At 31.6% G+C, this 19,296-nt stretch overlaps 1 protein-coding gene across 1 annotated transcript in view; it reads right to left on the bottom strand.

Annotated features, from left to right (window-relative positions):
* Positions 1-4,874: 4,874 nt before the first annotated feature.
* The window catches only part of AGMO (alkylglycerol monooxygenase), a 307,596-nt gene continuing 293,174 nt past the window's right edge, over positions 4,875-19,296 (bottom strand). The window contains 1 exon segment of the mRNA XM_011364559.1: positions 4,875-4,949. Within this exon segment, the coding sequence (XP_011362861.1) occupies positions 4,875-4,949 (75 nt within the window).

The raw sequence follows: 19,296 nt of genomic DNA, 5'->3' as shown, positions 1-19,296 counted from the left end.
AAGAAATAAGAATTAGAACTTGTGAGTAGTTCTAGGATTCTTAAATGAATGAGGGAGATTTTATTTTGGGTACTATACCTTAATAGCTCCCTTGTCTTCTTCCTAAGTTTGTCCTCATTGACTTGATTCTAAAGAACATACTCTGAAAGAAAATCTCATGAATTCATTATTCATCTGAGTCCAAATTTGATCATAGTATTAAAAGAAATATAGTTATACTACTTTAAAATATAGAAATAATTTGGATAAACTGCTCATTGGAAGGTCAGAGTTATAAGGGGCCGAAGACAGGGTCAGGTCCAGTGCTCATATTTTTTTTTTAAAATGCCAGTATATTTATTTATTTTTCATACTATAGATACATATTTTTTTTAACATTTTACTTTTTTTTATTTTCCCCCTCCCACCTCCTCACATTTTTTTTTTGATGAAGAACTTGAGACAACCAATGACCAGGCTGGGTTTTGAGGCTTGTGCTCTTACTAAATTAGAATTCCAATGTTCCTACCAGGAATTTACATTTTTAAATAGATCCACAGATAATCCCGATGAGTAAAGGTAAAATCTGCTTCTCTTGTTTTCTGTAATGTAAACACACAAGTTAGAATTGTGGATACATTGCTGCTAAAACGAAGGGAGAAGACACCCAAGGAATGAATTTATGATTGATGGATACTGAGATTTTTGGAATGGTTAAAAATTTTGACTGAAATTCCAAAGGAAGACACAACCCACAAAAGAAAATCAATGCTTGCTTGCTTATTTGTTTCTTTGGCTAATACCTTTCTCTAATAAAATCTTTGGGAAGAGAGGAGTTTAATTTGTTACTTTATTGAGAAGAAAGGGTGGCAGACTGGAGACTTGAAAAACTACTTTAACAATAGATAGAACATTTTCTGTTAAATTTAAAAAATGGAGCTACTTGCTTCCATAGTGCTACTGAAAGTCATGGCATCAAAAATATTTTAAGATTCTGAAAGGCAAACTAGCCTCTGTGTTTTTGGTCTTTTCTTGGAATTCTGGAAGCTACAAATATGAAAAAACAATAGAGAAAGCAGCATAAAAAAGGGAGCTCATTTTCTAACTAATTTTGTTCTCCCTGATAAATCACATTTCTGTCCATCATCATGTATACCTTAGAAAGATTTTCACTCAAATCAAAGATTCTACACTGAATGATTGAATTGTATACTACCAATAAAGTGAAATTTGAGAATCTCTAATAAACAATAATGTAAACTAGCAGTGCTAAATTTAACAAGGGTTCATATACTTTGGTGATTAACTGAATTTCAGGTACACAATTAAAGATCCACACATTGCTGAATATCATGTCCATGAGATGATGAGAATAAGTCGAATAAAAATAATTAGAAAGAACAGATTAAAGGGAAGTAAATGACCCAACAAATAGATCTAAAGTAATAGGCAATTCTAACAAATCAAGTATAGGAATGAGATTTTAGACATATGACAGTTCTATAAATAAAACTAGAGCCTTATCATTCTTAGAAAGTTTAGAAGTTCTGTACTCATTCACCTAGTGAACCAATCCATCCTATAACTAAAGCACTTATCCTCTAAACTTTATTTTGTACTTTGGAGCATCATATTGAATAGGAAGTACCCCAAACTTACATTTCTGAGCCTACATACTTTTAAAGATTTGCCTTGAATATCTAACATTATGGAATGGAGAAACTTTGATGTCAAACTTCAGAGTTAAAATTTTTATTTTAGCCACCAGCTATGTATCATAGTCCTAAGCAAGTTTTTTTAGCCCTGTCAGCCTCAGAATTCTCTTCTGTAAAATATTAGCAGTACTTAATTCCTAGCATTTTAGAAACTAAATGAAATAATGCTAATTGAGTACTACTCAATAAATAAATGTTCCTTCCCTCTCTCTGTCCTTCCTTATGGTAGATTAACAAACCTGAGGATCTTCATAGTTATTTGCAAAGTCAGTTTGCATCTCTCCATTAGAAGTGGTGAGTAATTCATGAGTCATTTTTAATGCTTTTCCTCTTGAAAGAATGAGAGAGTTAAAGTGCTTCCAGTCAAGAGTAAGCATAAATTACATGGCATCACTCAAGATCAATTTACAACATTAATAATAGTTATATGATCTGTCATCAACTATTAGTGCTTGGCAAGAGAAAACTGGACTGGAAAATTAGCAAGGTTGAAGGTGAAGAATAAAATGCCCTGGTTAACACACAGAACCTGGGAACACGACTTATTTGGGAATCACTTCCACTTTCAAAGGCTTGAAAATCTGTAACTTGAAAATGTCTACATTTCTAAAAGAAAACCATTTATAGCCAGCAAAGGTATCTGAGAGAGAAAAAAGAGAATAGATAAATTTGAGTTTACTTAAGGAAAATTGAACCTTACCATAAAAGTATCTTTCATCATTTTTGAATTCTTCATTTCCATTATTAAGCTCATTCTGAGGCCATGCCTATAAATTCACATATTCTTAAGTATTTATACATATTTATACATGACATGGGGAAACCATTAAACTATTCTGATATAGTTCATTCTAAAAACCTACTTTAAAGATTTGTGAAACTTCTCTCTGCCATTTCTGAAGGATGTAAGCTATAGACTAAAGAGTCTTTAGGATGTAGAAAATGAGTATTCAGAAGTTTTAGGCTAAAAACTTAGCTGTTTCAAGCAAGCAGAGGGCCCCCTCACTTTAATGTGATTCTGTGTATGTGAAGTCAAGCAAAAACTATTGGTACGAACAAAAGTAGGGTTTAATATTTGTTATGGGCTTAAGTATCCTCTCTATTCTGTGTTAAATTAAGAAGTATAAAAAGATGAAAGAAGCAAAGCCAAGTCCCTACTTCTGACGCTTGAGAGATAATTTGTTAATTGTTCCAATATGCAAAATTTAATCTTCCTCTGCATTTCCAGTTTGAAAAATAAATGTGCTTCAATTCTGTGTCATGAGTCTACACAGAAACCTGCAGTCTGATTCTTTTAATAGTTCTACATTTTTTCCCCTGTTCGAAGATTAAATAAAATGTTTAAAATGAAGTTAACCAACTAATTGGTGTTTTTAATCTGGCAACGAATAAAGGCAAAGCTCAATGAGGGACAACATTAATTGATTTAGTGCTTGTAACTTTGATCACTTAAATTATAACTTTAAATCTAAGAAATAGTGAAAGAAGGGAAGAAAAAAAATTCAACCATTTTCAGTCTTTCCCCCTTTGAACCTTATTCTGCTTATCCCTGTCAGTTCCCTCATAATAAAACACTTGGAAGATTTTTATAACCCCAATGAATAATATACACGCAATGCCTGGGGCGATTTTATTTAGAGCTTTTTATTAACATTATAGTGACAATTTAAAATAACACAGAATCACTGCATGATCCTCAATCTGCCAAAACAAATTGACCAAACATATTAGACATATGTATCACAAATTAATCTGTTGAATAAACTAATTCTGACAAATTCTATTCATTTTCATTTCAGCAATGTCTTTTTCTGTAATGCAGCTCCTTAGGTTATGTGGTTTTTTTAAGGTAAATATAATCTTGGTCGAGCAACTAATGTAATGCATTTTTTTTTATGATGACATGTATCTAAGCACATTTTTAGCGGAATGGTGTCATATAGCAAAGATGTCAGACTACGGTGCATTTTATCTCCCTATTTGTTTAATCTGTACTTAGAACATATTACATGAAAAACTGGGATAGATTCAGAGGAAGGAGGAGTGAAAATTGATGGAAGAAATATCAATAACAAGATTTGCAGATAACACCATCTTGCTGGCAGAAAGTAGTATGATCTGAAATGCCTTCTGATGAAAGAAGAAAGTGCCAAGGCAAAATCGCATTTAACCATTAAGATGACAAAAATCATGACTATGGAAAAAATATACGACTTTAAAATAGACAATGAAAACATCAATATTGTTAAAGATTTTGCTTGCTTTGTTTCAGTCATCAATTCAAATGGAAACTGCAGCCAAGAAACCAAGAGAAGGTTGAGACTCAGGATAGCAATGGAAGAATTAGAAAAGATAAACGAGAGCAAAGATGTGTCGTGACAGACCAAAGCTAAGATCATCCACACCCTATTATTACCAATTACTGTGTGTGAATGTGAAAGTTAGACAGTGAAGAAGGCTGATAGGAAAGACAATGATCCTTTTGAAATATGAGGCCAGAGGAGAGCTCTATAGATACCCTGGGCTGACAGAAATATGAACAAGTGGGTCCTAGAGCAAATTAAGCCTGAAACATCTCTGGAGGCAAAAATGACAGAACCGAAGCTGTTCTACTTTGAGCACGTCATGAGAAGGCAGGGTTCTTTGGAAAAGATAGTGCTTTGGGGAAAAATAGAAGGCAGCAGGAAAAGAAGACCAAATCTGAGACAGATTGACTCTGTACAAGAAGTCATAGGCACGAGTCTACAGGAGCTGAGCAGGGCTGTTGAGGACAGGACATGGTGGATAGGAGTTGAAGCCAACTCAATAGCACATAACATAAATACTATTTTAGCAAACAGCAAAGGAAATATTGTCAAATTGATACAAATGGAATCATTCTTTTTATTATTTTAAAGTTTTCTCCCTTTTATTCTCATTGGCTTAGATGCTATCAGTGGATAGAACATCATTTATTTGAAATAATTTGTTCTCAGTCATAGCAATAAAGGAAAGTGACTGCAACTGACTTTAATTTTAATAGAAAATAATAAATGTAGAAGTCAATCGAGAATAAATAGGTATATTTACCTTTCATTAAATAAATGGTTTATATAATTATTATATAATTGTTTTTTATAGTCAGTAGCAATATACTGTGGCTGTAGACAACTAATTAAAGCAAGAGAAATGCATACAAACTTATTTCCAAAGGCCAGAGGCAAGTTGTTTCATGCTTCTTATTCCCCAGAAAGTAAAACAGATGGAAAAAAAAATCTGAAGAAATAAAACACAAAGAGGAAAAACAATTAAAACTGAATCAATATTTTCATTCAACTGAGTTAATAATACGGAGAAAGTAAATATAAATATTTTAGACAGTTAAATAATTCAAATTGAATGTAGCAGTTGTTCACTGATAGAATTTAGCTAACCCAGCTTAAAACATGTTATGTTAAGACAGGAGTGGGAGTAAAAAGTTTTGTTTCCATGACTTTTTATTTATTTAACACTCACAAATCTGGGTCATTTATAGGGATGGGGCTATGTAAGCTAAATATTGAATAAATCAGAAATTTCTTCTGGCATTTGGGTATACTGCATGTTGTATGTATTGTATTAAATGATCTCATTGTTTATATAGTTTAAGAAATGGAAAAGGAGAAATAAAAACATTATTAAAGAATAATTTCTCTCTGAGGCAATGTGATCTAGCATATGATGAACTTCACCCGATATTTGTTAAATTCTAAACATTATTGCTGACTTACCTTCTTAGTCTTTTAATTTTATCAGATATAAAAAATGTAACTGCAATTCTCCTTAAAACTGAAGAGACAACTAAGTCATAATAAGCAGTAATAAGAGTTTATTGAGTTTATTATTTACTTTCAAGTAATACCACACATTCCCAATAAATAACCAAAAATTAGTCCAATAAAACTCTTGATTTCTAATGATCCTAATAAGAACTACCCAGTCACCCTTGGTAACAATTAATCAAAATGCCATAATGCACATTGTCTAATTTTCTTGAGTCAAAATCCAGGCATTAGTCTTTACCCTGTGAGATCCTTCCTAAGCTACTTCTTCTCCTTACTCTTAGCTATGCACCAAAATCAGGCTATGGGATTGCTTATATGATCTCCATTTTACGTATTATTAGTACACTGATGATGAAGCAGGATGCCCAAACAGCAGGAGTGATTGGAAGAATTGTGCAAGAATTTCTCCACATTTATTTTATTGTGCAAACTTCCTCTTCAAACTATTTAAATATGACCAATTACTTCTCCCCAGGAATAAGATCGCTATCTCTGAAAGATCCATAAATATATACAAAAGAACACATTTAAGTAATAAGAAGGGAGCATGGAGAATGTTCTGGGGTGATGGAATAAAGTGAAGCTGAGGCCATTAACTGAGGCCAGCCACTAATTCACAAAAAATACTCTGAATTACGGTAATTTTTTTTATTAAAGATCAAACATGGATAACAACATCATCATCATCGTCAACAACAAAAAACCTCCTAAACGTTGATATTTAGATTTTATAGGTTGAACCTTCTGTTTTTTTCCTAGAGAATGACTATTCTTTACATTAGCCAATCTGATAGTTTTCTTTAAATCCATACATTCCTTTCAGCCTATAACATCCACAATAGGAAAAAAAAAGAATTACCCCAAATAAAATCAACGGTTATATTGAAGCAGAAGTCAAGAATAATATTAACATTTGGAGTTACCTCAGAAATCAAATACAATATATTTCAAGTCTGGTTTTGATTATGTTTCTTTTGACTGTAATTCAAGAAAAATGACTTCATGGGATTTCTCATGATGGTGCCAGGTAAAATAATACCAAGATTGGGAAGTATTTGTGAAAGGCCTTAGATGTGCACTGAATTACATTTGTCTGTAAAGATGGGTTAATGCTGACAGAGGGATAGCTTTTAAGACAACTTTCAAGTGGAACAGAGATGATAAATCTATAATATCAGGATAAATAGTTTAATTTGGATTCATAATATTCATTGAGCAGCTAATAGATAACGTATGTTGTGCATGGTACTGGAATCTGAAATATATTTGGCAATAGAAGTTTTTAATTGGTTTTGAATCTAGTGTCTAGGTTCACAAAGATTATTTCCATGAGTGAAGGCTAGGGAGAATGATTTCAATGAAACCTCTAATACTGTATGTCAAATTTTGTGATTATGTCGTAATTCTTCTCTTCCTCACTTCCTACCCCCTTGGTGATCTACACTTTCATCTGGGATCCCAGAAATATTAAGAACCTCTGATCTAACAAGAGAATGAAACAGATTTCAATTCTAGTTCATGCTTTTGTTGTTAATCTGTCACTTCACAATTAAATCTTTTCCCTTTTGAACTTGTAATTGTTATTTCCTTTAGGGCCTCACCCTGACTAGAACACAAAGATTGTCTTTTCCGATTTTCTAAAATGCTTTTAGTTTCTTACCAAACAAATGCAATGTTGCACACTTTGTAATTTTGTTTCTCAGTTTATTTTTTTCTAAGCCCCACTGTATTATCCCTCCAAATAGATGGGGGAGGAGGGGAAAGCTGATGAAGCCTAAGGGTCAGATTCAGGTTTACATTAATGCATGGTGAGACCCTCGCTTAGGCTAGGTATTATCCTAGGTAACTTTACAAGATTGTAACATCTAATTCTTATGAGAAACCATGGAGGATTGGTATCTAGTTTGCTGATGAGGCAATGGGAACTCAGACTCTACGTGGTTTACCAAGAAATCTCAACCTACAAATTATCACCTGAGATGATGATTTTTTGTTTAGGATCCTCCAGAAAATCAAACTGCACATCTTTACAAGTCGGTTCCATAAATATGAACATCAATAGCAAATTAATTTTCTTTTTCAGTCATCACCTGCACTTGTGTGGTGATTTTTGAGTCAGAAAATGCTTGGTTTCTGAGACCTTTTCATAATCAATATTTAAGCATAGAGCTTTTATATATAATGAAATTCAGATTGGCACAGGGGCATAGAAATTATATATAAGAACGTGTCCTTCTCAAAATATGTATAACTTTGAAATAATAACTGTGTTTCATTAGAATATAAGTAGGAAAATCAGATTTGCTTTTATATTTTTGGATATATATCTGTGTATATTATGTGTATTATATAAATATACTTTATATATATATATAAAGTATATTTTAAGCTGCAGAATGGACATGGGCTCAATATAACCACTTGGTTATTGTAGTAATTCCAGTTTTCATTTTACTATGTCCAATCTTTCTCTTGATTTTCATATTAAACCATTTTAGTTCTCCACAGTTGATTAGATTAAATGTATCACTTGAGATTCATTAATTAACACATTTCTCAATCAACTATTTGTTAAATGAAGATAGGAGAATTACGGCTTAGGTAAGTGTAAGAATAAATGATAACCAGAGTGGGCTTTTTGCAATATTCTTCTCTAATCTACAGATAGGATGGTTCTGGATATGTACAAACTCAATGAACACTTATTTTATCCAAATCTGGGCAAGTTCTGTATTTTTAACAGCTGGATTCAAAATACGAAACAGAGGAAGTTCACCCTTGGTGTCAAGCCCTCCTTGCACTAACACATCATTAGTGGACCTCGTCTTCAGGCTATTTCCTTGACTTCCCAGGGCCCTTGACTCTGATGCCTGAACTTTGGCCTGTGCAGATGCTCTCCACATTTCTTCAACCCCTTTTCAGAAAGTTCACCAATTGGCAGGTGGCTAATCTGAGCTACTAATCCATACTAAAACACCAGTGGGAACCAATGTGTTATTCTTCTGGTCTTCCTTACTATAACTATATTTGAAGAGGCTTTATTAAAAATGGTTCTATAAAAATGGTTCTATTCACGAGCACATCAGGCATCTAATCTTAAAGGAGAGAGAACAACTGAAGAAGAGGTATTTGTGTGCATGTGGCATCTCCTCAAACTGCCACTCTTAAATTATAAAGCTAGTGAATTGTTCTTACACCTATGTACATGTTGGTCTCTCTTGGTTTAAATTCACCTACTATGTTTAATAATAAATGACCTGATGAGCAAAGAAAATCAAATATCACCTTGAGTTAAAGACAATTTTTATTAGAACTAGCTAGCAACATCCCATACTTCTCAAATCATTTAATCATTAGATAAACTTGTAAATAAAATGAAAGCTTTAATGTACTTGAAGAAAGATTACCCACAAGAGAAATAAATTCTCTGTAATACCTTAAATTTATTTTGATTCTCAAACATGTATTTATTGGTACAAATAGTGACATGGTAAACACTCATTGAGATATACCTCATTTAATTTTATGCCTATCCATAGTGGCAATATAATTATGTATACTAAAGCACTAAAAATTGAACAAACAAGTCAGAAAAACTGTCATTTTGTAAAGAATGGGTAAATTTCTTGCAAAGGGAGAAACTGGAAACATTTTAAATACAAAATAGCATTTTTGTGAAGATTTGAGACTTAATCACTTTGAATAATTAAAAAACACATTACCATTTACTCCCTTGTGTAAATTCTCTTGGGATGGATGTCCCTTTTTGTATCCCTAACAAATAATACCTTGTCTATAAATGGAAGAATATATTTTTACCTAAAAATTATTTCTCCAACATTGATGAGGTTCCTAAAGTACTAGTTAACTGCCTATTTAACACAACTATAACAACCACAACAGCAACAATTTATTTTAAAGGAGACACATTAAACACACAAAAGTTTTTATAAAATTATTTGAAGAAAAATAAAACCAATTCTTTGTTAAACATACTTTTTAACATAATATTTTGTCCTTTTAGAGATGACTATTGTCTGCTGTGTTCATTGCAGCATTGTTCACAGGGCTAAGGTACTGAAACAACCGAAGTGCCCTTCAATAGATGACTGGATAAAGAGGTGGTACATATATACAATGGAATATTACTCAGTCATAAGAAAAGATGAAATACTGCCATTTGTGACAGCATCCTGAGACTACAATCTCAGGATGAATCCTAAGATTATAAATCATACAGAAAAAGTTGAGAACCATATCTTTTCACTCATATGTGAAATATAAAACTGAAAACAACAAGCGAGACATAGATACAGAAAACAGTTTAGTGATTACCAGAGAAAAAGGAGGGAAGGGAGGTAGATAAGGATAAAGGGGGTCAAATATATGGTGATGGAAGGAGATTTGACTTGGGGTGGTGAATACACAATGCAGTATACAGATGATGTATTACTGAATTTATACTTCAAACCTATATAATGTTATGAACCAATGTCACTCCAATAAATTTATTTTAAAAAATTCAGTTGAGTATTCCCTCCCCAAAAAACTTTAAAAGAATTTAAAAGAGATTAAATCTGAATTCTTACAAAATGTTTCTATTTTCTATTAATGAAAAATAATAAACACCAATAAAATTAGAACAGAAATTGGAGCCATGTACTGAAGGTCTTTCTGAAGTGAAAACATTAGAAAGATATTAGGTAATGATAAATATTTTCCCCTAGAATTTTGCAAGAAAACAATTTGATAAATGCCAACTCAAAAGATATTGGGAATAATTGATTTTACTTCCAGTATATCCTACATATGACTGAAATACCAAGAGTCATATGCAGACAAACAAATAAAAGCCTTAAGAGAAATAATTTCCAGTCACTGAACCTATAGGAAGGCTTATGTTCTCTCTCTGTTTATTTCTATACCCTATTCAAGAGCAGATACAATTATAGCTTGTTTAATATGTGGTCTTATAAAGATTTATTACTATGTAGATTTTAAATCAATATTATTATTTTAAATTAGTATATATGTATATATATTCTTCAGTAAGGAAAAAAATATATAAAAAGAAAGTTTATGTGAATATCCATGTGATAACAGTAACTTATTTGAAAAAAACATTTTTCTTAATCATTATCTATGATACTAAATTTTAAACAACAGAATATACTAAACATACCACATCATATTTTTTAAAGAACATAAACATAAAATAAACATTAGAACAAAGTTTTTAAGTAATTCAGTTGAACTCTGAAACCTGAAAAATCTGATATTATTTTACTATTCATTGGGGGCAAAGGACTTTCATAATTTTACTGACAAAAAAGTACTATGTTAATTTAGACAACAAATATAGAAACTTTATTGCAACCATTTCTTCAGTTTCCTAGAAATGATTACCTCTTATTACGTACAAAAATTTATTCATTTCTAAAAATCTAAACTGCTCAAGAGTGTATATCTTTCTCAACAATATTCCTAAAAATATACTATTGTTTATCAATACTACATTTGAGCTATCATGATAACATTTGAAAAGAATAAATATTAGTAAGAAGATCTGAGATCACTTTGAGGTCTCCAAAACCTATCTACAATTTAGAGAATGTACTTGACAGTTGATGAATTAGCTACTGTGCATGCAAACCCATCTGGTGGAAGTTGTATAGACCATAATTAGCATAAAGTGAAAATAGATGCTACATTCCCCCAAAACAAACATTTTACATCTTTGAATTCAAAGTTATGAATAAAGTGTTTTTATAGATATATGAGTTTATAGTGATACATTTTAGATTTATATCAATTTCCTTGAAAATTTCTAAATATTTTAATATATACACTCTCTATATCCAGGTTTCTTCTCAGTTTTTTTTCCAGATGATGATGATGATGATGATGATGATGATGAAATTTTAGCTTGAAGGTTTTCAAAAGAATAGGTACAAAGAATGCCCAACTTACCACAATGAACACATAAAGAAAAATTAAAGAGATGATCAAAGTCGATTAGATATGATTTCTGTTCATTGGATAATTAGAATATGTGGCTTGTCAAAACTGAGGCCTACCTTTATATTTTTCTAATCATTGAAGTTCTTAATGTCATAGAAAGGTAAGACTTTTTAGAATGTTTTTCTTGAACTACAGGAGAGAAAGCAATATGGAGACATAGAAATAAAGTTTCAATAAGGTTAAATTGATAAAGAACCAAATATCACTTGTCGGAATGAATGCTAGGGTGACTGTGGATCATTATGTTGGGAAAAATATTTTAGGAAAGGTGTACATTATGGAAAGAATCTTTTTACTCATAATCTTTCTTTTGTAGTTAACATCTCAGATTCTTTGCTATTGTATGTGAGAAGAAAAAAAATCAGAGTAATTAAAAATTTTAAGAAAAATGTGTTTTAGTTTTTATAAAGTTGGGGATAAAATGAGAGTAGAAAAAATAAGAAGTCACTCAATGACCATCACATAGTTTGATGCTGAGACTTTTTTATTTATTAAAATTAGTGATGGGCAAATGATTGAAAATAACCTGATCTCTTGCCCTAAAAACTGACTGTACATTTTTTGAAACGTAAGAGAGTTCAGTACATTTTAGAGTTCATCAAATTTATTTTTTTTAACTTTTATATTTCTGCAGACAAGTTCTGACTACATCTAGAAATAAAATTTCACTTAGTTTTACTGAGTGTGTCTAACACTGGCACAAAATTTAGTATGTTTTGAAACTAAAGATATTTGAATAAAATATTGCTGGATTAATTATGGTCCTTACATGTCCTAACAGAATTCTTTGTAATAATGAAAAACATGATATGTAATCTAAAATTAAAAGTACTATGCCTTTCTGATATCCATTTTTTTTTTGACAACTGAAATTTAAAGCAGTTATTTATAAAATCGGAGTTTTGTTTCAACTAAAATTATCAAGAAAACTGTTCAATTCTAATCTACCACAATGCCATTGTTATGGTCAATGAGTGGCAGTCACTGCCAAGCAATTCCATCACAAGATCATACTGATTTTCAGTGTATCCTACATAACAAAAGCAGGCAGGCTCCTGGCATCTCTCTAACATAAATCAAGCACTTAGATCATCTCACGTGGATAAGAACTTTTAACATTTGATACACAAAAATTTACATCTAGAAGAGCATATGTTTACAAGTGCAGAATACCATTCAATACTGCTAACCCAGGACTTTTAGTGTGCTATTAAAAAAAAATTCCTTATACTTGCCTGCTATCTAGGAAGCAAATCTCTTAAAAACGAGTTCATTTTAAGGAAAAAAAAATGCCATGTTTACAGAAATAATAGTGATGTCTGGTTTTAAAAACAGGACAATATATCTTGGAAAGATATGTTTTGAAAAGATCACTTTGTATTGTTTTTATTGTGTCAAAGGGATGATTAGAACCCCAGTAAATGGGAACCTCCCAGAGTAGGCTAAACAGAAGGCCAACGGCCCACATATGGCTTGCAGCTTGAGGGATTTCTCTCAGTGTTCTGCCAGAGATGGGGCTGCCCAAATGGTTTCTCGCGTAAGTCTTAAGTCATAAACTGCATCCTACTAGGCCAGCCATGCCAGAACTAGACCCAAGGGTATACAGAGTCTTGGCTGATGGGAACAATGACTGCTTCCTAAGGAAGCCACAGCTGCTTTCCTGAGAGACACCCCAGATGCCTAAATTTTCCCTTACTTTCCATTTTTGACTACCTGTTCTGGCAATAATTCCAACAAAGGGAGAGGCGGGCAGCAGGCACTCAGCTGTTTTCAATAAGCATTGGCAATGCAGGTACTGATTACATAAACACTACAAACATTCAAAGAGCATATTTTCTAGCTTTTAAGCTATAAAAAATGTGTGAGCCTGTACCAACACCCTATATCTCCTCTGCTCCAAATAATGATAATGACAATGATGACGATGATGATGTTGATGATGATGATGATGATAATAATAATAAGAAGAATGGCTTTAATAAGAAAACAAAGATTATTAAAGGAAACATGATATAATGCATTGCTGGAAAAGAGCTTGAATTATACAAAGAGAATTGGAAAGATGAAGTTTCCACATTTCAGGGGTAAGGATATATATTTTTTTCCTTTATAAAACTATGAGATCAAAATGTACACTTAATTCACTTGACGACTTATTTTCCCCACAACCCAGACAAAAAACAATCAGATGTTGCATTATCTATTTACATTATAGTAAATTTTCCTTTTTATTCACATATATTTAAAAATACTGTTTAAACTCTTAATATATGTAAAATACCCAAGTAAGTATATGAATGAAATATTACATAGGTTTTCTGTTTACATTAATATCAGGTCCGGAAACCTAGAGAAAATCCATTTATACTCTTTAATGAAGATGAATATTTTCTGCTTAAAAATACATATATCGACTTTTTGGATCTGAGCATGATATTTGAAAACTGAAAAATTTAAATAACTCATACATCACAAATGCAGGTTTGTTATTTTTTAATGTTTTCTATATTTGACACATTAGATTAAGAATCTACATAAACATCCTAAGAACTTAATTGGAGCTTTGGTAATCTATATTTCTAAGTCGTTGATCAATTTTTTGCATAACAAAGTGATTTCTTGTCACCAAGAACAGAATTACATTTAATTTTTTATCTTAAGATCCTCATTTATTTTTACCTCAGTGATTCACAAAAATGATCTTGGCTATGCCAGTTTTCTTCAGTATATCTATTGTTTTTGCCATAATGCTCTTTCCTCTAAGACAGTGGTATATATTGTTTGATATGGGTTTTTAGTTGGACTCTTTCAAATAACAAAAGTTACTGAATAAATGCAGCAGAGGGAATACTTTTCAACTTATTCTTGAAAAATAGTTTTGGTAAAGTGATCAACTAACAATTCAAAAATAAAGCTATTGATGGGAAATCTGAGTATCATTGGTAAATTAGTGAATAGACTAAGAATGATAAACCATATACATGTTGAAATAAATTTGGGACATAAAATAACCCTAGCTAAACCGGAAGAACTCTGGGAAAGAAATAAGATTAGGTTATCCTAACTCGGCACAAGTTATTTTGCCTCGGGACATTAGTTAGAATTTCAGTTTCTGCCTCTATAAAATGGGGATATTAGTTTTCTTATTTTTTTTTTTTACAAGATTATGGTAAGTACCGACTCAAATTTTTAAAATTGTAAAGTGCTATCAAGATATAAGATAGGCTATTAAAGTTTGATACTTGTCTTGCTAAAAAGATTCAATAAACATAAAGTGAAAGAGAGATTGATGGATAAGGATTTATGAATTATAAGTAGAATATGGAATATGAGAGATTTTACCAATTCCAGTTCTTTTTCATTGATAGTCATATGTTAAAATGATGCTTTTAAAGCTGTGGATATGTAATTATTGCTGGGAATATATAATTCTCCTACAAAGTAGGGTAAGATTTTAGTAGGTAAGTACAATTATACATAGATTGTTGTTTGAAATATTTCTGTTTTGTACCTCATTGTGTAAGAGCATGGAGTTCAATGTTCTTGAGTTTTTACAATACCAGTATATTTTCTAGGGCCCTACAATGGCTTTTATTTCAATTTTTTGTTTATGACACAAAAATATGGAGTAAATAATAATTTCTAATGAACCTCTCTTCCCCCCATTACTAAACTATTGTTTTGATATTTTATGTTACATTAAATTTCCTATTTATATCTCACATTACATTTAAAATTATTTTTACACAGACATTATTCTAGGGGAACTCGGAGCAATATAATGGAAAATATCTTCTCCTTGGATATAAGCTGGCCTCCCAGCACTCTGTTGCCTGAAATTTAAAAAGTTAAGATATGCCAAGTTCATCTTTGAAATAATAGCTTAGCAGGCATCATCCAAAAGGTATAGAGAAGTACCAGCAGCATTGATTCAAAAAAAACTTCACAGAGGCATATACTGACATAAAAACAAGTAATGGAAAATTTTGATAGTTCTTAGTAAATAATAATGAGTTTTAAGGACAATAAAAACTTCAGAAGGAAACTATCTTGCTTGCATTTTATAGTTCAAGAAATACAACTTTACCTCAATAAAACTGGGGGTGAAAGAAATATAGTTTGGCCATTAATGTATTATCTAGGCCAAGTTACAAAAATAAAACTTTCAAACTGTTTTTATCTTGTTCAGAATTTATTGTAGATTATTTCCCTCTCCAATGAGAAAGAAGAAAGAAAGGGTGGAGGAGGGAGATTATTACTAGGATACTTAAAAACAATTATAATGAAAAACTCTGGGGGAAACTTGTAACCAATATGCAATATTGAATAAGGTAAAAATTATACTTTAATATAGTATGAGTTTTCAGACAGTGTCCTTGTAGCTGAAAATGTGTTTATAATTATGTCAAAAGTGATATTTTACGGATTCCAGGGAAATGTGTTAATAATTCTCATAAATAAGTAAGGGCAAGTGGAACCTCCTTGGTTAGCTTATGAAGTGAGCACATGCGACGAAAATTGTCCAGAATTAAATTACCCTAGAAAATCCCTTAAATAACCCCTATAGTATAATACACGTGGTTTTGTGTATACAAACCCTTTATGGCAATTCTTTCACACACTTAAGTTTGAGAACCGTTGTGCTAGACTGAGGAAAGTAACCAAAGGAAATCTCTGTATAGATATCTGGATGTCTGACAATTTAAACTGATCTTGCTTGTAGGTTAAAGAGCAAACTTGGTAAAACAAACAAACAAACAAACAGAAACCGAAAAGGAAAAGAAACGAATGATGAGCTCAACATCGTTTCTGCCTATCTCTAGGGTTTACTCTTTATTTTTAATATTGAGGCTCTGTTGCTCTAGTATATGTTAAATGGATGTTTTTGCTTTCGTGAGGGTCACACAACATCGTGGAGTTAGAAGTAAGTTCTAAATTCTGAGAGTAGCTTATATACACCTCCGATGTCACTTCACTTTATCTTAATAAAGAAGAGAATATTTAGTTTGTCTTCTTTGACATAAACATTTGTTTTAAAATGATGTTTTAACTGCTCTAGCTTTCTGTATTCATTGCTATTTTTAAATTTGTGTTTGATAGCAATGACCTTATAAGACATATGCAGGCAACAGTTATATTTCAAACATTCAAATGAATAAATTGAACATAAATTATGTTACAAAAAATATGATTTATCAAAATTTTCTGTTACAAATAAACTAATTTTAGATTTGAATAGTATATTTTTTCTTCACTTAATTATGATCCTCTGCAATAAACCAGAGCACTACAGAGTATTTGATACAGAGATGCTCTTTGCTAAGACTCAGGAGTTATGTAGAGAAACTACAGAATTCTGGAATGAGATGACTACCGTAATTCACCCTTGCAAATTTCACCAGAATGAACACTGACTAAATGGCATTATAATTGACTGAATTTTTCTATGCTCTTATCAGAAGAAAGCACACACATTTAGAAATGTTATTTTTCTTCTTTTTTTCTTTTTATCTTTATATTTTTTCTTTGCTATGGTAAAGTGAGTTACAAACTCCCATAAGACCCAAAGACTCTGTACAACTTGGGTTGTGGACCGGATTTCTCCCACATGAGTTCAGTGTCCGGGTCAGTCGGAATGGTATTAGAACATTAAATTTTCAAAACACACACACAGTGGAACAGATGTGTTTTATAGGGACTGCAAAATGAAGTTCAAAAATAAGGGGGTCTGGGTAATGTTACCGTACAATATGGTTAGAGATCACTATATAAAACTAATTCCTGCTGATAATCATAACTTGTCTCTGTGAAAACTAGTTTATAATATTTGTGTATAGCACTATGGAGAATATCAAAGCTACCAAGATTTGAAACAGTGCAGCAGGAGCTCCAGAACGTTATGTAAATTAACCCCACAACATGGAACACATTAACTTGAGGGTTTTAGGAATTTGGAACTCAGAATGCCTAGGATGTGGGTTTAATTGAAATGCAGTATTATGACAATCAGTTGTTCTCTCGAGACAGAATTTTTTAAGGTGCATGCAAATGTATAATTGAGCATTGACATATTACATCATAGTGATACATTTTAAATAACCCGTATCTGCTTCATGATATTTATTTCACTGAAATACCACTGGATATTTAGAGATTCCTCCTTTAGAGTCCAGCCATCTGAATAAATGAACAGTACACTGAGGTGAGCCAGTCAACTCTCAGATGGGGCCAGGACTTAAAGGCTCACACATACACAAAGCACTTCTTCTGGAAAAAATGTTTCTGGGTTTTCAACATAAATCAGGGTCAACACATAATACAATCATACTTTAGCACATTGAAAAGCTGGAAAACAGTCTAACTAGGATGGTGATGCTTCCAGTAAACCTTCAGGCCAAACAGCAATCAGGAAGAGAATTCATGGCTTTGTGATCAAACTCCTTCTCTATTCAAGTCTGTGAAGGGATTGCCTGCTCTCTTGGGGAAATTTTAAATGGAAGTTAGAAAACTGCACTTTCTCCATGGATATGATTTTACAGGATTTCTTTTTCTTTTCTTTTTTCTTTTTAACTATAGTCACAAATGGATATAGCTGTGAGTAACACAAAATTGCAAAAGGCTTGATTTTCACGCCATAACGATTAACTTATATTTTTATGGTAAAAGAATAAGCCAAATTTTTTGAAAGAAATTTTGCTTGTATTACTTATAAACAGTAGTAATAAGATTAAACAATAACTCTTTAATGGTAAAAAAATAAAAGTCTGTTACATATAAAGAATTCCTGTTTGTTCAAATTACATATCAGATTCAGAATATGCCAGATAAAATTAAGTATGTTATTGTTTATGTTATTTTTTAATGTAAAATACAAAGCACAAAACTAAGAGTTGCTTATTGCATGGCAGAGTTGGAGGCTCCAGGATCAGCAGATTAATATATAACCACTGAGCTTGCATTATATCCCTAGATCCATGCTAGAACCAAAGTGATTGGTAAATAATATAAAATGAAGCCAAAGTAAGTTAAGAAGAAAGAAACTCTATGTATCTTAGGAAAACTACAAAAGACTGAGAACAAGAAGATAAATTTTAATGGAAACCAGAAACGAAAGACATATTAGATTAAAAGGAAAAATATAAATAAAGTATATCAGACTTTTGGTCAAACAGTAATAAAATATCTTCAGATTTCAATAAATCTCTTTAAATATCATGTCAACCTATGGAACTATTCTAGCTAACCTGTCACTTAAGATTGGAGGTAAATAAAATAATAAATAATAATAGTAAGTTAAAAATGTGTTAGAATTAAATACTAGACAATGATAACATTGTAGATAGAGCTAGATTTAAAGCACTATTAAATCAACTAAGAACATTAAAATGTAGGACTAACCACTAAAAAATTTTAAACATATAACTTGCAAGATGGTTAATTTTTTTTTGAGAAGGAAGAGTAAAGCTGGAGCCATCACACTTCCTGATTTTCTAAAATTAAACTTATTGGGATGACATTGGTTAATAAAATTATATAGCTTTCAAGTGTACGGTTCAATAATACGTCATATATATAATATATATTGTAATGTGTATTCACCAGCCAAAGTTAAATCTCCTCTGTCACCATATATTTGACCCCTTTTACCCTTACCTACCTCCCCTTCCCTCTTGTAACCATTAAACTATTGTCTGTGTCAATGAGTTTTTGTTAGTTTGTCTTGTTTGCTTGTTGCTTTGAGTTTTATAACCTATATATGAGTGAAATCATATGGTTCT

The sequence above is a fragment of the Pteropus vampyrus genome, unplaced genomic scaffold (assembly GCF_000151845.1).
Source record: "Pteropus vampyrus isolate Shadow unplaced genomic scaffold, Pvam_2.0 Scaffold4, whole genome shotgun sequence".
Classification (NCBI taxonomy): domain Eukaryota; kingdom Metazoa; phylum Chordata; class Mammalia; order Chiroptera; family Pteropodidae; genus Pteropus; species Pteropus vampyrus.
Note: the sequence above shows the minus strand (reverse complement) of the source record. Positions and strands in the feature narration are given on the sequence as shown.